The 26,106-nt window shown below is 47.6% G+C and overlaps 1 protein-coding gene across 4 annotated transcripts in view; it reads right to left on the bottom strand.

The window, feature by feature from the left end:
* Nucleotides 1-26,106, bottom strand: part of LOC119386236 (ras-specific guanine nucleotide-releasing factor 2) — a 403,649-nt gene that overhangs the window by 95,433 nt on the left and 282,110 nt on the right. For all 4 annotated transcript variants that reach the window (XM_049413775.1, XM_049413776.1, XM_037653567.2 and 1 more), the window contains one exon: nucleotides 6,202-6,308. In XM_049413775.1, coding sequence (XP_049269732.1) covers nucleotides 6,202-6,308 — 107 coding nt within the window. The remainder of the gene's footprint in view (nucleotides 1-6,201; nucleotides 6,309-26,106) is intronic.

Below are 26,106 nucleotides of genomic sequence, written 5' to 3'. Positions count from 1 at the left end.
CTTTCTTTCTTTCTTTCAACTCAAGCGTATGAACTGTGTCCGCTCGCTATTTTTTCGAGAAGTGCTCGCTTCTCAAGATGATTCATGTGATTACCTTACCGGTTCGGTTGACATCCTTATTTTAGCTGTGTTCTGCCACGAGAAATATGCATTTTTATCGATGAGCGTTTTCTTTTCCTTTAATTGAAACATGGCAGTACGAGACAAAAAAAGAAGAGTGGCTCCGCGAACGAGGGCAGGAAAAATAATTTATTTCTTTTTTTTTTCGAACTATGCCGCTGCACAAATTTCCGCTTCGTCTGGAACATTAGTTTGGTGTCAACGTCACTTTGTCCTAACTTTTTGTATGCTTTCAAATATATTCTGGAGAAGGGAATCCTCCAAAACGACTTGCCTCGCCGATTAAAAAAAAAAAAAAAAAACAGAAAACATCACAAAAATGATATGTTCTGAAGGTCAGAAAACGCTATGAAGGTCATGGAACCCTTATCGATACCGCAATATAAGATATCGTAAGATACCTTATATTACGATATATTGTACAGATAATGTAACATATAAGATAAGATATGGTAAGAAAAAATGATTGCATGTATTTTGGAATGGCGGTCTCGCAGGCGAGAAACTGTGCCACGCCGTGTTGCTTTCTGCAACGCGCTCGTAAACGTAAGAACGCCAAGTGGTGGAGACCTTTACCGTTGCATTTCACGACGCGTGCACGGGGAGAGAAGAACGCTTGATAATGGCCGAAGCGAGCAAGGAGACTACACGCGAACTTTCGGAAGGAGTGCGTGGCGGAAAGGTCGAAACAGATCGTTTCCTTCAAATTTGTTGGCTCGGGCGCTGAAAGCAAAGAAGGAAAACGAGCTGTGCGCATTCGCCGCAGACGCGAGCCGCTTGTTTTTACCGCTCGAAACAAACCTGCAAGCCGCGTTCACTCGCAGCAACGATGGACCACTACCACTTCCGACTCCCGAAATCACAGTTGAGGCCCTCCTTTAAAAAAAAAGAAAAAAAAACACACAAAATTTAAGAAAAAAAAAAAGAAACAAGGATAGGTGAGCTCCATAAACACAGGCTCCGAAACGTGCGCAGCGCTCATTGCGGGCATTCGCTCTTCGAGGAAAAAAAAAAAAGCACACCGCTCGGATATCGAGTTTCTCAACGAGTCGGGCACTTACGCACGCGCGCTCGCCTATCGTATGCTCGGTCTGACTGGTATACAAACAGTCATCTTGTATACAGGCCCTTCTGAGAGCGCCAGAACGCTCCTCTTTTGCCATGAAATATGGGAGCTGAAAGCCACCGACGACCACCCCGGCCCCTCCTTCTGAGACTCGGCACGAGAGCACTCGCGCGCGTATAGGCCTGCCCTTGCCAACGTTACGCCGCTTTTCGTGCCTCCTTTCTCTCCTTTCTTCTTCTTCTTCATCACTTTATATCCGCGCGCTCCTCCGAGAAATGCTCCGAGAAACAAGTGCGGCGAGCACTTCAAAAGAAATAGGAACACTTATGAGTGGAGAAAAATGCGTATACACTTCGCGAAAGAGGTTCAAGTAAGCGGGGCTCCTCTGATTCTTCCACGCCCTCGAGAAAAACGAACGGGAAGAACATACATTTTCGAGAGGCAAAACGTCTCGGTTTGTGAGCACGAAGAGCGATCGCTGCGAAACAACGCCTCAAATACGGAACGAAAAGGAGACTTATGTTGGGTCCGTCAGAGAGTGCTGGAAAGCGGCGGCGTTGAGGAGATTTGCCGGCACTCCTGCTCTCACGGCATCCCAATTCTTCAACGACGCAAAAACGACCAGCATACGGAGGATTGTGCAGAGCGCAGTACGAAACAAAGAAAAGGGTGGGGGAGGGGGCGGTAGCTTGGGCCGCAGAACTAGATGCGCACAAAGAGTGCGAAGCTGCCAGCAGACGTGAATAAGAGGAAAGCAAAGAAATGCGTAGGCAAACAGTAAAGAGGGTTTCATTACTATCACGGTTTTTCTCTTTCTGTGCTGTCTGATCTTGTATGAAGAGGCCATATCAACTCACGCTACACGAAGCGAATTAACTGTGATACACACACGACCACGCTCCGAAGCCTTTCCCCTGTGTGCACTTTGCGCTCTTGGAAGTTTTTGAGTGAGTGAGTGAGTGAGTGAGTGAGTGAGTGAGTGAGTGAGTGAGTGAGTGAGTGAGTGAGTGAGTGAGTGTGTGTGTGTGTGTGTGTGTGTGTGTGTGTGTGTGTGTTGTGTGTGTGTGTGTGTGTGTGTGTGTGTGAGTGAGTGAGTGAGTGAGTGAGTGAGTGAGTGAGTGAGTGAGTGAGTGAGTGAGTGAGTGAGTGAGTGAGTGAGTGAGTGAGTGAGTGAGTGAGTGAGTGAGTGAAAAAAATATTTCAGAGAAAATATACTGGTGTCAGTTATCATAGTCAATGCGAAAAGCGTGGTGGCGCCACGACGATAACACGTCGGCGCCGTGAAAACGCGAAAAACGTCATGACGCGCTGTCTTGCACGAATTGACTTCTTGGGGCAACCATAGCCGCTGTGAAATACACGTATAGCATCTCAGTGCGCTTGCTTGCACGCGAGATATCCTCAAGAACGTCAAATTTCACCTGACGAGGTACGCGTAAAAAACGAAATCTCCTTTGGCGTATAGTGATTAGAGCATCAGGCTTCTGTAAAGAAGGCCCAGAGTTCAAATCCAGCCGACGGAACGTCGATGACATCTTTATTTACTTGTTCCGGTGAAGATATGCGCTGCAAATACGTCACTTGCGCGTTTGTGTGCGTGTCTACTTTGTGTGTTTGACGCCACTCGCGACGAGCACAGCTGCGCAATCGACGCGAAAGCTTCAGGTGGTGGAATTCAGGTGGTGGAATTCAAGAAGGCTTCAGGTGGTGGAATTCATCGCCCTTTCGGAAAACGTCGTACTAGCTAAAGGAATGGCATTCGCAATTAAAAAAAGGAGTCCGTTATGTCCGCCAGCTAAGTGGAGGCGCTAGCTGCTGGTCTGCATCTTAACAGAGTTGATGTAGGCAATACCGGCACACGAAAAAAATGTCGTGGAGGCGGCTAGAATTAGTTGGTCGGATTGTGTGTTCACTGCAGTCATTTTGGGAGCATTAAAGCGCAAAAACAGACATTAATTTAGATCGATACGCACAGGTCGGACGCCTGTCCTGTGTCTCTCGATCTATGGGAATGTATTTTTATGCTTTGATGTTCCCAAAAGCTATGCACCATCTCCCCGAATATCAAGTTTTGTTCACTGCAGTCGGCAGCTTTTCGTTGGGTTAGGGTGGAGAGTTAGGGTTTCTTTTTAGCACACGTGCAAGAAAGATGTACGTTCCTCCTTCTCTATGCTTCGTTTGCCTCGAGTTTTGGCCAAGCCATAGCGGCATCGGTGTGTAGCTTATTCACAACCAACTAGCCCCCATGCTGGCTTTTCTAGCGTTGGTGTGTCGCGCTGCAGTACGTGAATGCCGGAAGACCGCGAAGCGCTCTCCCTCTTCCTTCCAATCCCCCTCCCCCTCCATTCAACTCTTCCTTTCTTTTTTTTCAGCCTTGGCTCTCTTTTGCTCCGTCCGCTGTCGAATCTCTGGCAAGCGCACCGCTGGAGGGTTCACCGCCGGCGGCAATCTCGAACATGAAAATAAAAAAAATAAATTAAAGGATACATATACAGAAGAATGAGAAAGAGAGCCTGAAAAGGAGTTCGAAATTAGTTTTTCCCAGAACGGAGAAATAAGGGTATCGTCTTGGTTCTCTACTTCGCTCATCTTGAACGACGTCGATGCTCGTGGTGCCGCTGACGTGCCAACAGCCACACAGTAGCAGAGCACGACGAGCGAGCGAGCGAGAACCACAGGAAAGTAAAATAAACGCGACAAAGAATAACATCGAAACAAGCAAGGCAAAAGAAAAAGAAAAAAAAAGCGACGACCCAGAAGACGTTAAGCGTCGTTGTCGCCGCGTCATTTTGAAAATCTACCAAACCTGGCTTTCTTTTATTTTTTTCCGTTGCTGCCCCCATTGGAAAATCCCAGTTCGGCGCTTGAGCGAAAGAAATTACCAGCGTGTGTCAGATGCAGGGAAGACGCTTCTCGTATAGTGTCCTTGAGCATCCCGCTATTGCTCTCCGGGCACACCCTTGCTTTCGCCTTTTGCTTCTGCATCTCCCTTTCTTTCCTTTTTTTTTTCTCGTGCACGTACTTGGCGTCTTTATTTTAATTTGCCTCTCGCCACGGGCGCTGAAATGAAGGTCTCGTCTCTCCCGGCAAACTGTTTCATTTTCGCGGAGACGAGTGGTTTCGACAGTCTGCTGAACGCGTCAGCGTGATAAAAGGACGAAGGCAGACTCCTCCGCCTCGCGTTTTTTTTTTTCGGTAAGAACCACGCGTTGCCCAGGGGCAGTCGCGAGCGACATTTGGAAACGAGAGAGCATGAGTGAGTGGAGACGTGTGCGAGTGACGTATGAACGCCCGTCATCTCTTGTAAGCAAGATAAAAAAAAAGAAAAAAGAATCGCTATTCAGACACTGAGATTTTCTGGATGGTTCAGTAAAGAGGAGGCTCTTCGAAGGGAATTTCTTTGTCACGCTTTAAATAACCGCATCAGCGCTCGATTTCGAGAACGCCAATTATTACCTTTATTTTTACGTACGCGCACGTGCCGTTAATTTAAGGGGAAGTGAAAGAGATAACGAGATTGGAATATTTACAATACCCCGTTAGTTGTAACTTCAGGCCGGTAAATCATATTTAGCGACATCGGGAGCGCACGATGAGTATTCAGTGCACATACAGATATTGAATGAGATAAACCCTGTTGAACGGAAAGCGCGTCCTCAGAGCACGAGCGAATTTTCAGCCTTTTCCTTTTTCTTTTTTTTTCTGACTGTCAAGAGTGCCTGCGCGAAATTATACGTATGCGTATTTATTTGACAGGTGCCGCAATCACGTAGGGAACAAACGCATTTAATGGTAAAGCCCGTACTAAATTTGGGACGAACATAACCTCCGAGAAAAGTTTCCTTGAAACCGTGTGTTCATTATATGTCGTAATTCTCTTCAAAGCTGCCCGTGCTCGAGTACAACGGTCTCGCCTTTGTAAGCACATTAAAACGCCCAAGAGTAGCGGACATTATTTACAATGCAACAGGGCGAACCGCCTTTGTACTGGAGCTTTGATATACCTGGCGTCCGCTGTTGATAGCTGTAATGGCTGCCCTTTCATTTTCGTCCATATCTATCGTTAATTATGCCATAATGTTTTCTGAAAAATGTTTAGAAAAAACTTCAGCGCTGTGATAGTGAAGTAACCTCGGAGAATGATGGGTGCCACGTGAATGTTCCTCAGCTTTAGTGTTTTACCTTATTTACAACGCTTTCTGTCTGTATTTTTTAAGACATTACAGTTTTATAACTACGGCAAACTCGTATGTATTTGTGCACGTTAAGTTGTATCATTTATAACCATGCCGTCATCTGCACGACGTACCTGAAACAAAGGCGCGTCTTAATCTATAGGGCGTGGCCTACGTATCTTCCTTCAACAACAGGTAGCGATATGTTTTGTCGAAGGTCAATTTGAAAAGTCACCAGGCCGTCTGAAGTCACAATAACATAGTTCAGCACCATCCCCTCAATTTTTTTTCTTTAGATAAGTGTATACAAGGAGAGGTTGGCGCCAATGTGTGGCGCCGGCTACTCCTCTTGCATAATAGATGCCGTCGCAAAGTAGTGGGCAAGCACAAAACTATACAAATCGGCACATGGACGAACACCCAAGCATTTAGTTCCAGTACTTTCATACGAACAAGAGTCTAGTCAACAGAGAAGGCCACAAAACCCCAATATTCACACAAACGAAATCTAGACACATAATGTAAAGGTTCGCCATCCATGCATACTGTCGATTATCACAGAGGTGGATGAGTGGCCAGACCTGTGGCGATCGCAGACGAGCACCAGAGTTTCCCATAGGGACCCACCGTGGCAGTATAGCAGGTAAGGGGGCGCACCGCTAATATCAAGAACGCGTGGTCGATTCCCGGCCACGGGAGCCGAATTTCTATGGGGGCGTAATGCAGGGACACCCATGTACCTAGGTTTATTAGGCGCACGTTAAAGAAACGCAAGTGGTCTAAAGTGAACTTCCGAACGACATAGGCATAAGGCGAGTGCGCTTCGTTCGGTAGGCTTACCTTGCACAGTCGATGGCATGTACCCAGTTGTTGCACTCGGCCTCAGTTTCGGCTTTCAGCTCGTATTGCCTGGCACCTTCCTTGCGGTAGCTGATTGTGAAACCGTACTGCAGATAGAGAAATAAAGAAAAAGAAGCGCAGTGTGGTTAAGAAGTTGCAAGAACTGCCTTGTATGTTTTACTTTAAGATATGTGTTCAAGTTTCACTCAAGGGCTAAGGAGTAGCCGGCGCCATAATTGTGCGCCAACATCTCCTTATATATCATATCAATAAAAAAAAAGAAGTTGCAAGTTTCGGAGAAAAAAAAAACGAAATATTAATAACGAGGGCGATAGTTTCACACTTCGTTATTTGTGTGGCATATTAAGACCAAGTTACTGGAGTCCTGGTACGAACATGCGCGTGTTTTATAATGTCACCGATGTTCCCAACGATATTAACACCGTGTTCTTGCTTCTTTCTAAGACTGAAATTGCTGCATTTATATATATTTTTTTTGTCCGCTAACAATTGAAATATTGGACGTTATTCTCTTTTAAGTTTGGCTGCGAGCGTAGGAAAGAATTTTTCAGGGTAAATACCTTAACACGGCCGAACTTAAATCATGCACTCCTCGCTCTACCAAGGGTTTTTCAGTTTTGTTATATCAATGCATACCGTCTTTTCTTGTTGTTGGCGTCGTTACTGTGACCGAAAGCAGCTACACAGAGGCTGCAGTGATTGCGATCAATTACATTGCAGCGGCGAGCCGAGCACTGCGAAAGAATGAACCCTCCGACTCATTCGGGCCAAGAAAATAAACAAGAGAAGGTGTCGGAGAATGCCGCTGTTTCTTTGTAGCAATTTAACAAAGCACATTGTACGTGGAAACATCGAAGCCACAGCGGGACTTCCGTCTGACATTGTCTATCGGTATATTTCGCGACGCAGCAGAGGTCCACAGCCCAGCGATGCATTTCCTGAGTTAAGCAACAAAGTCACAGAAAAAGCAAGCCTGACGACGTCTTTGCTACTGCCGGTGATTCACTCGTGGCCTAATAAGGACCACTCGGTTTCCGCCGCGCCAGTTTCGAAACTTCTGGACATTCCGCTGGTAAAATTTTCCCCATCGCATCTTGTCCCGCTCCGTGCAATTTTTATTCATTACGTTTTTTGACGCTGAAAGAGCGCAAGCTGATCCGAAAGCAACGGCTGAGTTTCCGCCCTTGTTTCCTGGCGCCATGTCACCACTCCTATCTTCTCTTCCGTTGCACACGGCTTCAAGTGTCCTCGCTTCTAGGGATCCAGCGTGTATTCGAAGGCCAGGGCACCTAATTCTTCCGGCAGAGCACGGACATTTCCGGCCTTCGGCTCCCTGGCCGACATCTTCGTGAAGTCACTTCCGGTGACCGCAGGTTGCCACGTACTCTACACCATCAACCTCGTTATGCTCTTGCCAGCAGCGATTCTTCGACCAAAAAGCCTGGCTAAGGGTTTCTCAGAAGTGGTTCTTCTTGATGTTGCCCCAGTGCGACCGTGCGACGAACATCTGCTGGAGAAACAAAACGCGAAAGAGGACTAAGCGAGAGAGGGAGCGTCAAGATATGCGCCCGCTGTCGCCCTGATGCGCGCGCAAAGAGTACGGCCATCAAGCGCTTTCATCCGGGCCGCTGCGACCGCCGTCGTTAGGGAAGGAGACACTAATGCGACGAGCAAGCGACCCGTTAACCTCCGGGCTCAGCACGTTCCCGGCTCTGTTATACGCGTTTGTTCCATTCTCGCGGGTCAAGAAAACGGACCTTTTCTTTCCGGACATTCAGGGCCTGTCGGGTCAACGTGCAATCCTCACTCGCAAGGTGTGCGCACTGAATTTGGTACCGAAAATGTCCCCGCGCTCCTCGACACATCCCCACTGCCGGTGGGAAGAGAAAACGTTCGTGATGAGTCCATATGATATCAAACAAATGTGAAACATTAAGTGCGGCTCCTTTACCTCGTTCCACGATAATCTGACGATGGAGTCGTAACCACACCGCTGACGTTAGCCACTCATTAACTTAAGGCGAAATCCTTAGACGCCTCATCAAACGCGAGAATTGACTGTCGGCGTGGGCGGCGTCGAGACAGCGGTGCAAAAAATTACCGTCATGTGATGACCTCACCATATGATGTCTACGTCGTAATGACATCACAGGTCGGCAAAATTCGTGCCGTCATCATGACGTCATCATATGACACGTTACACAGTGTGACGTCATATGGTGGCGTCATCACATGACATCGTCGCTTGGTCAAAGGTAGGCTGATCACGGAGGCCGTGCAAAACCACGTTAGGTACAGAAAGCCTGCGGATGAGGGGACGGGGATTAATAAATCTACTGAGAAAACGAAGAATATAAGAAGATGGCTTTCACCTTAGAGTCGTCTTAGGCGAATGCATAAGGGACCCTGTGTGTTTTTAATCGTGCACTTGAAGCTGCGCTTTGTATAATTTCGTTTCAGTATGTCTCAGGGCAAAGTCTGTGTGAGTACAACATCGACCTCTGTATTGCCGCGAACGCGCATCTCAACCGCATTTGGCCGCTAAAGGCGTGTTTTCTCGCTGCTGGCTGGCGCTAGAAAGCAGAAAGTTTCGGGATTTTTTCGTTTTTGCTTTCAACGGTTCTAGAAGCTATTGAAAACATTGAGGATCGAGCAGTACGCTCAAACTAGATAGAACTAGCAAGTTTATTTGAGCGAACCGAGTTCGCATGAGTGTCAAGTTGCTTACTAAACTAAAGGCGCTATACGAGCGTCCCAGAGGCATCTAAGTGCAATATTCAGGTATCTTAGTTGGTGTGCCATAGGACTTTTCGTTTAGTGACCAACCATGAAGGTTAAACCACAAGAGTTAAACAACCGCTGATGCACTGCAGAATAACGGAAAGGTGGGCGAGTTGGTTAGGGTTCATAGTGAAGTGTATGGGGCAGCGCTAGAACGAATACAAGGACGAGAAAAGACAGGACACGCGCTGTCCTGTCTTTTCTCGTCCTCGTATTCGTTTTAGCGCTGCCCCATACACTTCACTATGAACCAGTGATGACGCTAGATAAAGTTGTAAAAAGCCGATTACAGTTCACTTCTCTGAAAGTTCCACTTCACTTGCTCGCAGCGGGAGACGGTATGATGCAACTGACTCTGCTATCCATCAGGACGATAACAAAGTGCAGATCGCTATGCTGAGTTCACGCGGCCAAATATAGAAACTCTAAGGAACCAGTGTGTTCGCCTCTGTTGAACTTTTTTGGAGACGACGTATGCCTGAGTTAAGCGTTCATCTAGGCTGCTCAACAAGCACTTTCAACTTTTCGTTTAAATTTTACGTATGCCTGAGTAGATAAGACATTTACAACGTGTTACTCTAGTTTCTAAGTACTAAATACCCTTCTTGTCGTCCTCCTTTTTTTTTCAAATGCCACATAATCCACCTGTGATGTATGGACAATCCATCAGTTAATCCCTCCGTTTTATAAGCCATTTGCGGTCAGTATATTGTCATGGTACCGAGCTGATGTCCTGCTTAAGAAAATAGTACAACGCGATGACGTGAAAGGGTCTCTGATGCGTATTCCCGATCGTTTTATGGCATCCCTAAGTTCACTTTTTTTTTCTGTGAGGTGAGCAACCCCTCCCCAGCTACTTGACGATTCCCTCTACTTTCAGTACCGAAATTCGCAATACGCTATAGTTCACTGCGACACGTCCGTCGATGTAGAAGACCCTAAAGACATCCACAGCGTTCGGTGTGCACGTATACCAGTATTATGTAGATTGCAGCGGCAGTTTCAGTTGAGCTTGGCCTGTAAGCTTACTTTTAAGGGGTTGGTCCTACTTTCTCTCACTGCCTAGTGATTTCTTTGTCATTGGTTTCTTACGGGCGTAGAAAGAAAAACAGATTGCGCATTCAGGGTAATACATGACCGCCTATGGCGTCTGTCATGCACCACTACTCTGAAGGCCCGTGTCTGCGCAGCCATGCATTATGTTCCTGATTTTGTCGCAGTTATTTTCTACAAACGACTTAGGAACACCTAAGTTAATAAGTAAAACTGTAAAAATAGGTCGGGAATAGCTTCAGATTGCCCAGACATATGCAATAAGCTTATTACTTCAAAAAGACGTATTCGAAGTATGCCTTATTTAATAAATAATAATTGTTGGGGTTCAACGTCCGAAAACCACGATGCGATTATGAGAGACGCCGTAGTGGAGGGCTCCAGAAATTTCCACCACCCGGGGTTCTATAACGTGCGCCTAAATCTAAGTACACGGGTATCTAGCATTTTGAAAATTCGGCCACCACGGCCGGGATTCGATTCCGCGAACTGCGGGTCAGCAGTCGAGCGCCTTAGCCACTTGACCACCGTGGCGGGTGCCTTGTTGAATGAATGCCGATGCATACGTGCATACGACTGTTCATAAACGAGTGTTTGCTCTGTGCCATATACTCATGTCTACTCTCACATCCCCGGGTTCTTGCTTATGTACCTGTGTGACTATGAGATTTAATGCGAATAACATTCTTGGCATTTTCAGACCAGTCGTTTTTGTTGTCAGCTATATCACTATTTTTGGCGAACCAACTAGACTCTCTAGGGCCGCAGTTATCATGGGCCCTGATAGATCTAGGGATATTAGACTTCGCACCGAGCAATCTCAGATGAATGCTGTTCTCATACTTGGATGTTCCCTCTCATCTTTCTACTCCCCTTCCCTAATCCCCCAGTGTAGGGCAGCCAACTGGGATTTCTTTCTCGTTAATCTCCCTGCCTTCCCTCTTTCTGTTCCCTTCACTGTAGCTAAGTTCTATTTATTTTGTCTCTTTAAATGCCCTTACCATCTCCTATTGGAGGGGACGAGTAAGGTAACTTTCCCGCCTTGAGCATCACGTTAACATATCTCTGTCTTTCTTGTTTTTGTTGTTTTTTTTTGTGTGTGACTCTGCTCTTTCACCAGGACGTGGCATTGTGTCTAGCTGTCAGATACAGACATGTGCCTTTGACAACGTTCAAGACGAAAGAGTCATTTCAAGTTTGAGCCACGTGTATATTGTCCAAATTCTGAGCTACAACCACCGATGCAGAACCAAGGATCGGGGCTGCTAAAAGAAGCTCCTTGAACAAAAGATGACGACTTCTTTTGTTCAAGAAGCTGGGGGCGGTTCAAACAAAACTACTTCACATTTTTGTCTTCTACCTCATGTCATTCTTTCACCACTATATTACACGCTCATTTTTTTTTCTATTTCTTCAAAACGCGTCTATTTTCTGATTAGCTACCATTTTTATCGTCTATTCGTGGCATTTCTTACCGATAATTAAACAAAATTAAACAAAATTGCAATTCAACAAGATTGATAATTAAACAAAAAAATTGCTCAGGGGTGGAATTAAATAGCAGCAAAGGCTGCACACCGATAACGACATGTTCTAGAGTTATATTCTATTTTTCGGTAGGATGCAGGGGAGGCAGACGTGCTCATGACAGGTTTAAAGACGGTGAATGGTGCATTATAAGACGGGTTGCTTGGTTATCGTACAACATAGCTACTGGTCAAAGTATTCGTTATCAAAATTAAGGGTCCGCGTTATAACAAGACTAAGGAGAGGAATCGAACTTTCTTCTGCGTTTCTCTCAACCTGAACGTTATAGAATATGAGTGTCCTCACCCCAACATTTGCGCTTTTACGTTGAAAGTTTTAGTTTTTTTTTTTTCGCAGTACTCAATCATTACAAAATTATTCTTTGTTTGATAAGCGATTTTCGCGGAGACATTGCAATCAATATCTACATTTTCTGCACGCACCTGAGACATTTTAACATGAAGTCATACAAGCCCAATTATCGCTACATTTACGCCCTGCACCAATGTATACAGATATTCTTGCATCTCGTTAACTACGATCTTTAGTTCAATAAGTTACCTTTCAGGGTTGTGAGAGGTGAGATAACAGATAGCTCGAATGCAACGCCAAATGCTCGCGGGGTAGACGCCATCAAAAATACTCGTGGAACTTCTTCGCTTCGGCTTTATTTTCTTTAGTATATATGCGTGAGCGAGAGGGAGCTTGCTTTACCCGTGATGATCTGCAGTGTTCTTTGTAAAGAGGCCAATACTGGTGACTAGCATCTGTCCAGAGGGATCGCTGGAAGTGCCAAGCATGTGCCCATACTAGTGTCGCTGCATCTTTTCTCGAGAAAGGTATTCCAACATTTCAAATTGATCCATCGTGTGACTTTGATATGCCTCGAGATTTTAACAGACAAGAGCAAAATCATGCTGGTGGACTCACCATTGTGCGTTCAATGTAACGTCCCAGAAGACCTGAAACACGTTCTATGTGAATGCAGGCGATGCGCAAGAGAGAGACGATCTCTGAAGGCGGCCTTGCACCTTCGACGGGACTCGTGTTTAGAACTGCGACCGTGGGCAAGGGGCTGCTTTGCCCACGGCAAAGCAGCACCTGTTCGTTACGCGCCACGAAAGCGCTGCTGACTTTCTTGCAGGCCACAAGCCTGAACGAAACTTTGTAAACAGTGTGTGTGTATGTGTGTGTGTGTGTGTGTTTATCAGAGTATGTATTGTATGGTCGCTCATTTGGTGTCGTCACCGATTATCATGCACTACGCTGGCTGTCGTCATTGAAGCATCCCTCGGGCCGTTTCGCCCGCTGGGCACTTCGCCTTCAAGACTACGACATCCGCGTGCTGTACCGCAACGGACGCCAGCATGCTGACGCCAACGCCCTCTCGCGCTCCCCCTTGCCTGACGACAATGCCCCATGCTCAGTATCTAAGATTGCTGTTTCTTCCATCGACGTTCACACCATCGCTGCCGAACAACGCAAGGATAAATGGATCGCCTCGCTGATAGACTTCCTCACTGATCCGTCGGCAACACCAACCACTCGTGCGTTGCGTCGTCAAGCCCACCATTTCGCCATTCGTGACGATCTACTGCACCGACGCAATTACAACGCCGACGGCCGCCAGTGGCTACTTGTGATACCCCACAGTCTGCGTTCTGGAATATGCTAGTCCTCCCACTCTCATCCGCAATGCGCGAATTCTGGGGTACCCAAAATTTACCCCCGCATTCGACAACGATACTTATGGTGAGGAATGTACCGATATGTGCAGAAGTTTGTTCGTTCCTGCCTCGATTGCCAACGCCGAAAACCTTCAACGCACGTGTCACCAACCGGTCTACAACCATTACCTTGCCTTAATCGTCAGTATGGGCGCGTGGGTATTGATTTGTATGGACCACTTCCTCTGACGTCGGCTGGTAATCGCTGGGCCATCGTCGCTGCTTACCATCTAACGCGATATGCCGAAACCGCCGCCCTCCCAGCGGCTACAGCGCGCGATGCTGCCTCCTTCCTGCTATACCGATTCATACTGCGTCACTCTCCACCCTCCACCCCAGGAGCTTCTCAGCGATCGATGCCGTGTCTTCTTGTCGAGAAGTCGTCGAAGCCATTCTCAAAGAGTGCAATGCTGTTCACCGCAGAACTACTGCTTACCACCCGCAGAGGAATGGCTTAACCGAACGCACCTCCACCAATTTGTTAAGGTGTTTATTTAACGACACTCGGCGACGATGCGCAATGGCGACAGTCAAGGCAAAACATGGACTCTCAGCGCGAGCGGTGTCCTTTCAGGAGAAACCAAAGAGGACGACCCTCTAGACGGCGCTGGAGAGCGCAACCCATTACTCAGCTCGAAGGCTTCGCTACAATATCATAATCACCACCCAGCACCTGGAGTAGCATGTCAGGCGAATAGCCAGGCTAGCATCTCCAGCTTTTCATTAAAATATTTCTCTCTCTCTCTCTCTGCAGTGTTCTTGACAATTATCAAGCAGAGGTCGTTGCTAGCCGCTGCACATTTCACGCAGAAGCACTTCAACATCACAAAAGAGATAGCCTTGTACTGCAGGAAATCAACCTAAAGATCACTGCTCGACAAGAAGGTGTTGAGATCTACGAAAAGAGCAGAAAACAGCAACAACATTCAATAGGGAAGAAAGTAGGCCAGAATGAATGCACTGAGAGGGTAGACCCGGAAGCAGAGCGCGAGTTTGGAGGCACACTAAAGGGCCGATAACGGCGAAGTCAGAGAACAGGGCAGTCGTATTCTGGGGGGAGTCTCTTGTTGCCGCTTCGAGTTAATTTCGTTTGTGGGCCTCGATTTGTTTATTTCCAGTTTTTTTTTCTCAATTCCCAGGCGTGTTGTGAGACCTCGCGTCGCCACGGTGCTGTACTCTGTCTATAGTCGTAGAAACAGCTGCGCAGCTCCAGGAAAGAGGTCTCCAGAGGCCACCGTGGCCGAGTGGGTCATGCAAGAAGAGCGCACGTGTCAGCCGGCATGCCTGTGTCCAAACTACGCGAGCGAGTTTTTCGCGTGCTAGGGCCTGCCTCCCTTTGCTTACTCGACTGTTGAACGCCAACGAAGTTGGCCCTGGAGCCGATTATCGTGGCAACAAACACTGCGCGCGGGAGTGTAGTTTAGGGTTTGCGTGTGCGAAGTGCCTTTCTGAGTAGAAGGTAGTTTCTGAGTGGAAGAAGAAAGGAAAGAAAAGCCCCCAAAGTTAAAGGTAATGCAATCGGGAAGTTGGTTAGCCGTACTGTCGTTAGGCCTCGTGTAAGTGTCGGCCCGATTCTCTCTATTCGATAGACTTGCTTCTCCGCAGTGCGTCTCTGGTCACCTTCGTGGGGAGTGTTCTTAGAACGACAGAAAGTTGGGCTAGTTGGTGCGGATTCATGATAAAAGCTCTTCTCTTGCATCCGTGTTTGCGCGGCTACTTTATTTCATCATGAATTCTTCTTGTTACTAGCGTAGTTGTTCTCGCGTTGAGCTTGGATATTCCGAGGTTCAGCTTCACTGTGTAAAAAGGTCCTGAAGCACTCTGCCAAGTAATCCTCAAATAACCTCAGTATCAAAATTTATTGCCTCAAGAATCGATCTCCGCAAATTTTTTTTAATCCTTCAAGAACGAGCTGAGTTGCAGGGCTTTGTCGCACGCTTTAAGGGCTCTCTCTCTCTCCTTTCGTCCAGACAAGGGGGAAAGAAGCTACGTCAGTGTGCGTCATGACCTTGACCGTTCGTCACGAAACGCGGTCGCTCTTTCCCGGTGTCATTCTGGTGCGCGCTAGTGTTGCTATTGTGTAAGTTTAGAACACTATTGAGCGTGGTGCCGATACGGGGGTGCACCCCGCGACAAGAAGCGCATCGGATCCAAACGGCGCTCTTTGTTTACGTCAGCTATCGGCCAAGAGCAGCAATCCGCTGTATGACGACTTACGGCTGGAGCACCGCTCACCGGAGAGAGTGCGGACGGACCTCTGTATGAAAATAATTTTTGCTATCATTCAAAGAAAACAGATATATCCAAACAGCAGACATCTGTAAAATTTACTTTCCTTGACTCTAATTTCACTAATTATATTTGCACCTTCCAGGTTCGTGGGGGTTGCGACACTAAGCAAGCCCGAAAAAATAAAGAAAACACCCAGAAAACACACAGTCAATTCGGCGGGACCCAACGCCTGCGCACTTTAGTAGAAAGTCATTCGTCGAGAAAAAAAAGAACGAATTGGTCAGGAAGGAAGACAAGGCATCGGGTTCAGTTAACGTCGATAAATTTCATTCTTGTGGAGCATACTTTGAAAGCCCTTTATCGAGGGGGGTGTCTATGCGCGCTTTATTCACTAAATAAATCTTCTGTTTGAACTGTGCAGAAAATAAATGCCGTTTCACGGCGCTCCCGACCAAAATCTGGGCGCTCTTGAGGAAAGTTCAAAGCTGAATAAATAGTTCTTAAGTGCTCTTCGTGCGCGAATCCAAATCCCACTTTCGGCAAGGAATCGGTCGGGTGAAAAAATCGTTCTGCCCAGACGCCTTTCCTTTCTTTTTTCCCCCCTTCATTGAAAAAGTGAGCTGTGATTGAAGCGAGAGGAAACCACACGGATAGATAGCGAGAAAAAAATATACGCGTGTAAAAAAAAAAATTCCTCACTGACACAACAAGTTAATCGATAAAGGAGAACCCGACCTAGCAGGTTCTTCCTACAGCCCTTCCTTGTCGGCACGCACGGTTGCCTATCGACAATGCTTTAGTGAAAGAAATTTATAGCGATCGCAATTCCTTCGTTTATTTTTCCAATTTCTTCCGCTAAAGAAGCGCGCCAGTGAAAAGCGAGAATCCCGTCAGATCTGACGACGGCAAGCAGAGGTGGCCTTGCGTCTTAAGTGGTCGCCCGTACGGGTTCACTACACCGCTGCTTCGGAATGAAGTATAATTGTGATTGGCAAACAAGGACCCTCGATTTTGATCGCCCTGTTTGACGTAAGCGAGGCGAAATGTTATAAAATATTAACCGATGCGATCACAGAGCGAAGAAGGAAGGAACGGGAGAGCGTTTGATGCTGCGTTCGTGCTGTCTAACAAGATTTACCTACAGGCGAGAGTGAAGAGCTACTAAGACGAAATATACTGTCCAACGAGATTTAGTGTTGTTTCATTGTATAAAGCATGTGTGTGGCAAGAAGTTGGACGTTACTAGTAGGAAATTCTTGTCTTTTTCTCGACAACGTATATTCCAGCTGAGGAAAAGACGTTCATCACTGAGAGATCATAGCCAAGGTACTAATTCAGAAAACTTTGCGCGCTGTTAGCGACTGTTATACGTACAGCGCGTGGGCAGGACAAAAGGACAGGAGTAGACGCACACAGTTCCGTGCTGTCTTCCTCGCGCAGTAGCTATGAACGACCAACAAAGCCAACTTTCCGTGGACCACATGTCGATAGCTCGAAAACATCCAGTGGGTGTATCAACCTTTGATATTCCATTCGTCCAGCGAGAATCGCAGCAATTGAACAATTTCCAGTGAAGGCACAGATAACCTTTCCGTTTCAGAAATTGTTTTCGTTTTGTCTCCCTCGGGAGTGCGTTAAAAACCTCATGTCGCAGTGCTAGAAGACTGTCTCGCAGAAGCAGATAACAAACGTGCCAGGTATTCCTAAGGCGTTGCGGATAAAAGAGGAGCACGACAATAAAATTATGTACTAAAGTGCAGAATACTAGGACCGACAAGAAAGCTCGTTGGTGCTTCGAAAGCAGGAGAGACGTGCGCGCTACGTTGACACCGCCTGTAAACCGGTTCGAGACCTTTTGTAGCCCGAATCGAAAAGACGTGTCTGCGAGGATCTACACCATAGCCTGCTCTCCGAAGGCCCCACGTTTCTTCCAAATGCTATCGGAGACTCACGTCTTTGATACGCCGCCTTTTCGTTTTCTCTCTTTGCCTTCCAGAATCTTCGCGACGCGCTTTTAACCGCTCGTCTTTGTGTTCTCAGTAAACCCCTGGTTTAGGCTCTCTAAAGCGCATTTGCCGCACTACGGAACAGAGAAAGAGAGCGTGGCAGGCGCAATGCCATGAATGTTTCACAAGTCGTTTGTTTACCGGTGGCGTTGCAAGCGGCAAAGCTGCACTTAAGCTTTTGAAGTCTGCCCCGTTTCTGAGCTTAACGCCTGGAAGCCCATATAAAGGGCTTCATTGTATGTTTTTTAGACGAGAAGGCTCTCTGCAGCGAGGCGTGTTTCCAACTACTCCGAAACTGCCGGAACTTTCAGCGCCTAAACCCTCTCTGTTCGCGATTGTACAAGTTTTTATGGGCAGGCGTTCATAACAGGGGACAGAAAAAAAGTATTCGTTCACGTTCGTCGCAGATGTTGAAGTTGTTGAGCACACAGAGTGAAGTCGTACTTCACTTTTCCACACAGGATGACAAACTTCCTATTTTCTGCGTGTAGCTATGTCAATTTGGCAAACACGACAATAAGGAAGTGACTCAGAAGACTGAACGAAGCTGGTTCGGGTTCCTGCGTCCAGCTTGCTGCTTTTAACAGAAGAGCTTGGTAACATTTTGCACTGCACGAGCAGGGCGGACCCTCAATTAGAGTAAAAATTATGGCAATGAAATTCAAAGTACCGGAAGAATTTGTTTCATTAAGCTCTTTGAAGGGTGCTCTATCATTGAAGAGTCTTGAATTACTCAAACGGTGGAGGCAGAGAACTTTATCTAGGTCATTTTCTTTATCTTTCGTGCTCTCTTTGAGCTCTTATGTACGCCCGCCTCTTCACGTTTACTTCTGAAGAGTGCCGCTGCATCCCTAGAGTGCATACTGGCATCACATTTAGTCATTCCTTCTCTTCTCTTCACCCCCTATTCCCCTTTCCCCTGTGTAGGGGAGCAAGCTGAACGCGCCTCTGGTGAGCTTTGAAGAACTAGTCGCCGAACCACCACCAGAAGAGAAAAGATACAGAACAAGCAGAAGGAGGCGTTAGAATGAGTGAGCTATTTGCCTTTCTTCTTTTAACACGAAAGTGTTTTATGCCGGGGTCCAACCAAGTACATCCGTCACTGATATGACGTTGATAAAATGGACGCCAACTGGCGAGACAGAAAAAACCAAGAAAAAGATCCCCCGCTGGGAATCGAACCCATGACCATGCGGCCGCGACGGCAAGCGCCCGACGCCCTACCGCCTAAGCTAACTCGACAGTGCTGGACACGGCGCGACCGCGCCTTATATCTTGACACATTCTCTTTCGCACGGTGCTCTCTGTTGGCGGTGTAGGTACGCGGCGCGGAGCGGGGTGGTGCCGCCGTCTGTGAGAGGTGAAAAGAAGTAATATTTCACGATCGACACATTCTAGCGCTTACTCCGAGATTGTGTGCGATATCGGAGGTCATGGTTGCAGCTCATGTTAAGGCAGGTAGCGCAAAGAGACACGGACACAAGCGAAGAATAAGTGCACAGGACAAGCACCAACTTCAAACTAAAAAAACTCCAAACTTCAAACTAAAAACTGAGTTCCCACAAACTAGCCCAGTTATCCGTTCTCGTAAGCATGGTTACAGCGTCTCGATACCAGCGAGGTACACTGGCCGCGCTGGCGTCGCCGAGGCACCCTTGACGCAGTTACGTGGTTACGTTGGTTACGTTCTTTCTTTGCCTTTCGCTTCGTGTTAGCGTGCCTCGGCTCATCGGAGTAGTGCAGCTTCCACATGCACCAACGGGATTTCTCCGCCGCCGACTGCTTCGATTGCGAGAGCACCGACTAATAAAACTGCTGCAATACGCGTTGCAGAAAGGACGCGATTTCGACGGGCGAATGTCGTGCCTTGGTGGAGCGAGACTAGCGCCTGCGAGACAGAGCACAGCGGGACGAACGCGTTTGCGGCTCAGGCTACGAACCTCTACCTCCCGTGTTGCCGAAGCGTAGTGTGTGGTAGTGTATGCATGAGCGCAGGCGTCGGTCACCCATTGTTAGAAAGCGCACACCGTGCCGTTTCTCTCCTTAATTGACGACGCTTTGAAGAAGTGCATACCGGGTACCAGTGTTGATTATGAGCTTGTTGATATCATCCTTACGCGAGATTCACGATTTGCTGTGTCCAAATATATGTTCACAACGTCAGCTACCACAACGGTTTAATCATGATCATGGGCGTTAGACGTCGCGATAGAGACATGCCGTCAACATGGGTGCATACACGTCAAAACGGTGCTGTAGCTGCCAAACACGAATAGACATTGTATGAGCTCTCATATATCACTACACAATAAGCACTACATCTGTGAAGACACGTTTCACTTTCGTGTTATACCGATTCCTATGACGGAGGGATCAGCCATGTTTTTTAACACGAAAGTGTTTTATGCCGGGGTCCACCAAGACTTCAGTGACGTATTTCCGTCACGGAAATGACGTCAAAAAAATTTACACGATCAAAAGGGAAAGGAAAAAAGTTCCGCCAACGGGCGTCGAACCCACGACCGGTCGGTCCCCAACAACACACTGCGCTACTGCGCCACGGTCACAGACTCTGGAGGCTTTACAAACGCGCCTTTTATATCTACCACTCTCCCAATCGTCGGGGTGGCGTTACCCTCTGTTAGCGGTAAAGTAATTCGTCATTACTGTGGCCTCCGCGATTAACACTAGCTGTAACGCGTTACACCGTTACACGTCCGTCCCATTCGGTGCGTTTTTAATAGAAGTTCAATTTTGATAATGCCTTAACACACCGCGAGGTGGCGACCTTAGCTCAAGCGTCGTAAAAGCGTCGGCCTCGCTCATAGCATCACGCTAATCCGAACCAACAATATCTCTGCGACGCGCGCCTGCCTCACCTGGCTGTAACACCGCATTCCCCGCTCACGCGCTTGCCCCGAGAAAAATCGCGGCCGGGCTACGGGGGCGGCACGACGCGCTTTTCGTTTCCTTCTAGTCCGGCGCTTGGTGTTCAGTCACATTTTAACAGGCCGCGGGATGGCGACCAAGTTCTGCGTCCAATATGCGACGCTCTTCTGGCTATCACACCTCGTTCTCTGATTACGCTTTCACCGTTAACTACTACAGCTACCACAAGGGTCTGTTTAATCACTTAACATGGACGTTAGTCGTCGGGATGGAGATGTACCACCAATCATCAAAGTGGGTGCATCCACGTTAAACGGTGCTATAGCTGCCAGACATCAATATACATTGTGCAAACTCTCTTATATCAATGTACAGTAAACATTCAGTTACTTCTGTAAGGGAACGCTTTCCTTTCGTGTTATTCCAATTCCTATGACGGAGGGATCAACCATTTTTTTCTCATCTCTCTCTTTCTCTATCTATGCTAAGCCAAAGTAGACATGAACTTCAGTTCATAGGCAAATTATGATCATTCCGGCCTCTTTAAAGGTTTTCTTATTTGTGCTAACATACCCTAAATTTAGTGCCCTACACAAAGGGAGGATGCAAAAAGAACTGTAAGTAAAATATCAGCTATATAGGTAGATATAGAAAGGAATGAAGAAATGACATAAACAAAGAAAAGAAAAATCACACCATCTCCGCTAAAGGGGACCATGAGGCGATGCGAAGCAGTGTTTCGGCATGTCGAGACCGCGTTTCAGAGGGGAAGTGGAGAGGGAAGGGGAGAGGAGGGAGAGAGTGGGAGAGGAGAAGGGGAGGGGGGAAGTGGGAGAGGAGGTGTGTGGAGAGGGTTCGCGCATGCGCAGTGAGGGTAGTCACGCCGCACACCACCACTACTACCACCACCACCACCACCACCGGTTTGAACTCCGCCATAAGATGCTTCGCATCTAAAAAAAGGTGTTATCTTGTGGTGTTACCATGACAAAGGTGCTGTTCATGTCGCTCACTCCATGCTGGTGATCAGTTTACGTACGAACAAATGCTTTAGGGAGACTTAATGAAAAGGAGAAGAAAAAAGCGGTGCAATACAGTATTAAAGAATTCCGGAGTCGCACGAGGCTTACGTGCTTGCACATCAGACAGTGCCTCCTTACGTGAAACCACTGACGGCGAAATCGCGCGATCTCGGCCATAACAGAGCCTCGCAGAGTCACACTGAGCCGAGTCAAGCTCAACCGAGGCAGCGCTAGTCGCTAAGCAACAGTCGAGCGCCGCCCCTAGCACGCGTGCCTCAAATATAGCTGAGTCATAAGGGCCCACAGCAGGGGGCATAATTATCGTCGCCTAGCGGCAGTAATGACCTCCGCGATGGCGACAGTGGCAATGATTTACGCCGTCGCGGTTTCGGTATACACCCTCGCGGCTGAAATTATTTCCTCTCCTTCGAGCTTGTTTATTTGTCTTTCGCACTGGCGTGCGAGCTGCGCGTCGACGGTGGTGGACTCGGCGACTGCTTTGCCTTCTTCTCGCCCGCTCCTAATTAACGCGAGACAAACTTAGGAAATAATAAAAATAACCATGCAGCAGTAAGAAAGTGACAACGTGAGGAGCAGTAGCGGAGGCGTAAACAACGCGGAACTTTTGCGCGGGTCCTCGAAAAGCGTGCACCGTTGTTGAAGCTGTAGAGCTTCAGTCACCGGATGAAGGCCACCAATAGTTCGCGTGTATGATAAACATCAACGCTACATGTTCATATAAATATCGAGGTGTGGTCGTAACAATATTTTGGATGTATTTTAACACGAAAGTGTTTTATGCCGGGGTCCACCAAGACTTCACTGACGTATTTCCGTCACGGAAATGACGTCGAAAAAATTTACACGATCAAAAGGGAAAGGAAAAAAGTTCCGTCCACGGGCGCCGAACCCACGACCGGTCGGTCCCCAACAACACATGCCGGGCACGCTATCCACTGCGCCACGGTCACAGACTCTGGAGGCTTTACAAACGCGCCTTTTATATCTACCACTCTCCCAGTCGTCGGGGTGGCGTTACCCTCTGTTAGCGGTAAAGTAATTCGTCATTACTGTGGCCTCCGCGATTAACACTAGCTGTAACGCGTTACACCGTTAGACGTCCGTCCCATTCGGCGCGTTTTTAATAGAAGTTCAATTTTGATAATGCCTTAACACACCGCGACGTGGCGACCTTAGCTCAAGCGTCGTAAAAGCGTCGGCCTCGCTCATAGCATCACGCTAATCCGAACCAACAATAGCTCTGCGACGCGCGCCTGCCTCACCTGGCTGTAACACCGCGTTCCCCGCTCACGCACTTGCCCCGAGAAAAATCGCGGCCGGGCTACGGGGGCGGCACGACGCGCTTTGCGTTTCCTTCTAGTCCGGCGCTTGGTGTTCAATCACATTTTAACAGGCCGCGGGATGGCGACCAAGTTCTGCGTCCAATATGCAACGCTCTTCTGGCTATCGCACCTCGTTCTCTGATTACGCTTTCACCGTTAACTACTACAGCTACCACAAGGGTCTGTTTAATCACTTAACATGGACGTTAGTCGTCGGGATGGAGATGTACCACCAATCATCAAAGTGGGTGCATCCACGTTAAACGGTGCTATAGCTGCCAGACATCAATATACATTGTGCAACTCTCTTATATCAATGTACAGTAAACATTCAGTTACTTCTGTAAGGGCACGCTTTACTTTCGTGTTATTCCGATTCCTATGACGGAGGGATCAACCATTTTTTGATTATCCTTGTGTGTTCATATTATACAAGAACACTTCGAGTGTTGAGTTCCGTCCCCTCTTACAGCACAAATTAGCGAAGAAAACAATAATGATCGAAGAAGATTAACCATAAGGCTACCAGAATGTAGCTCTCAATCAACGCACAAGGCCGCGATTTAGTGCAATCCCTTTTCCGATGCCATTTATTTTCGAACATCATCAGCGGCGAAAGCGATGCTGCGCCGGCATTATCAGTGAGACTAGCTGGCCGTCAACGGGGTATGATAACGCTGGTATAGAACTGATGGAAGGCATCTCTACGAGAGTTCGGCCCTGCTATACGAATGCGGTGGACCACATCATGGCCATCAACCTCACGAGTACCGTTGCCTTCACGTAAATTTCTTTTCGTTGTGACAGAAAAACGAGTCCCAGTGAACCACTGGAGACTCTTCAAACAGAAATCAATCACATTTGCAACCTGATTTCTAAATCTTCTCGTATTCTTCAATGGAATATACGAGAACATTAGGAGATATTAACCTAGTCCACACGCCTGTCGATGAGTCCCACAAGGCAGTGAAAGTGCTCCTGTGCTTTTTTGAAGACGACAGGATTGCGAGACCGCCTCTGACTTGTGGGGCTGTCCCGAACGCTTCAGGGAATTCACTACCTCCTCTCTCTCTTTCTCATCTTTCTATTTCCCTTACCCAATCCCCCAGTGTAGAGTAGCCAACCGGAAGTTTTTCTAGTTAACCTCCCTGCCTTCTCCCTTTCTGTTTCCTTCCTTCCATCGGAGTGTAAAAAAAAAAAAACACTGTTGCAATAAAAAGGTAGGCTTCGACGTACACTGGCCGACGAAATAACGAAAGCAGGCACAAATCACGTACAATGCAGTTGACGATTTTCACAAGCTCTTTTCAGATACTGCAACTGACCACTGCAATACGTGACGATGTAGCTTGCCCTTCTTGCATACAGAAGCGTGCGATTCCCACTGGAAACTGTGAGAAACCTCGAATGTGGAATCAGTTACAGAACGAGTTTCCGGCACTTGCTTTCTTTCTCGAACGCGTATCCACGGTATCTCGTTGTATAACACACATTAAGGTTAGTTTTAAAACTGTAGGGTTATAGCCCATAATCCCAGAAAATATCGATAGATTATACGGAGGCTATTGAGATCAACTGTAGAATACCTACTGCCATCGTTGCTGCACGTCTATTTATTTGCTTTCTGCACTTTCCCAAAATAAGCTTACACAACAGCGGTTACAACACTCACTCCAGTAGCCTACGCGGATTGTAGCTGTATTGTTGCAACAGGGCAATAAACACACAAAAGGACGCACAGAACGACGGAGACAAGTGCGTAGTTTTGTCCGTTATTTTGTCTGTTTATTTCGCTGTTGCTACATGGATGACCGACTAGCTCGTTACCGAACCTTGCTTGAACGCTCAAGGATCCGCGGGCGTTGCATGCATTTAGCCAGGCAGCGCAGAAATGGCGCTGGCGGCGCTGTCACGGAATGGGTGCGACGAGAGAATCAACAAGCAGTCGCAGAAGCAGAAGCAACATCGCGGAATATGGAATAATAACGCGAACGGAACTGCTGCCTGTAGTGGCGGTGGTGTTGGTGGGGGAGGTATGAGCACGCGCACCACCGGAGTGGTTCTTCCTGAAATAGTGGGGACGACGTCGCCGTCGTCGCTTTATTAATCTCTTGTCCTTCGTCACGGCTTCGTGCGAAAAGATGAGTCGGCCGATCGAGCAGATCGGCACCGCTCCTTCCCCTCCTGGCCGCACGGTGGCGCTGCGCGCGTTTTTCTTGCCCTGCGATGCGCGCACGCCACCCACCCTCGCTTCTGGGAGGACGCTGATTAGCGAAGAGATCAAAGCTGCATTTTTGCTTTTGCTCGCTTGTTTCACTCCGGCTGCTGCTGAGGCTGCTACTGCTGCTGCTTCTTCAGGGCAACGCACGCGTTCACCAAGCTTGTGTGTTTGCCTGCATCGTCGGTTGAAAGGGGGACTGCCTCGAAATTAATCAAAATTTTTGTCTTTTTACCGTTGTTTTGTATCGCTTTGTTTTTACCTTTCCGTGCGCAACCATGATTTGCAGAGCAGCGTTCGTTTACTTTGGCAGAACACGGGTTCCGGGGAGCGTGTTTATTCGTGCGAAGAAAACCTTCGCGTTATCGTATTAAATGTGGTACGACTATTGTTTTTTGATTTATTTCGCGCCGCCTATTGAATACCCATCGTCCGCCTGTTATGAGTTTTCATGACTCTGCGAGACGAAGTTGGCAGTCGAGGACGCGGATTTTTGATGACACGCTTGGCTCACGATTTGCATATGTGTGCCAGCGTGTGCACATTGTGTGTGGGCGCGCGTCCATGCGTACTCGCGTGTGTCTGTGTGTGTGCGCGAGCCTTTTCAAGTGCGTATTTTTTGTGCAAGTGGGCAGGTATGGGACTCCGCCTAGAGCAGGATGTCGTGCTTTCGCCATCCGTAATACAGCATTCGAACTTTTTAAAGCGATGGTGTTTAAGCCGGCCGTAAAAGCTTTGGTGTCCGCAGAAAACCACAGGTGGGTATGCGCCGCAAGGAATTGGGCAAGCCCCACTACCGAGTACAGCAGGTGCGAGCGTTAAACGAAATCTCTGCTCGGCGAAATGGAGCGCGTGAAACACATGAAAGAGAGAGAGAGAAAGAAAGTGATAGAAAGAAAGAGAAAGACAAATATAGAGAGAAATAAAGGCAATGAGAAAGACAGATAAGGACACGCAAAGATAGAGAAAGACAACGAAGCAAACACGAAAAAGAAATAACGAAAAGAGAGCTTGACCGACAGAGAAAGGAGCAGAGAAAGAGTGGAAGAAATGGAGAAAGAGAAATAAAGATAGAAATAGCGAGAA

This window comes from Rhipicephalus sanguineus, chromosome 3 (genome assembly GCF_013339695.2).
Source record: "Rhipicephalus sanguineus isolate Rsan-2018 chromosome 3, BIME_Rsan_1.4, whole genome shotgun sequence".
Lineage (NCBI taxonomy): Eukaryota > Metazoa > Arthropoda > Arachnida > Ixodida > Ixodidae > Rhipicephalus > Rhipicephalus sanguineus.
Note: the sequence above shows the minus strand (reverse complement) of the source record. Positions and strands in the feature narration are given on the sequence as shown.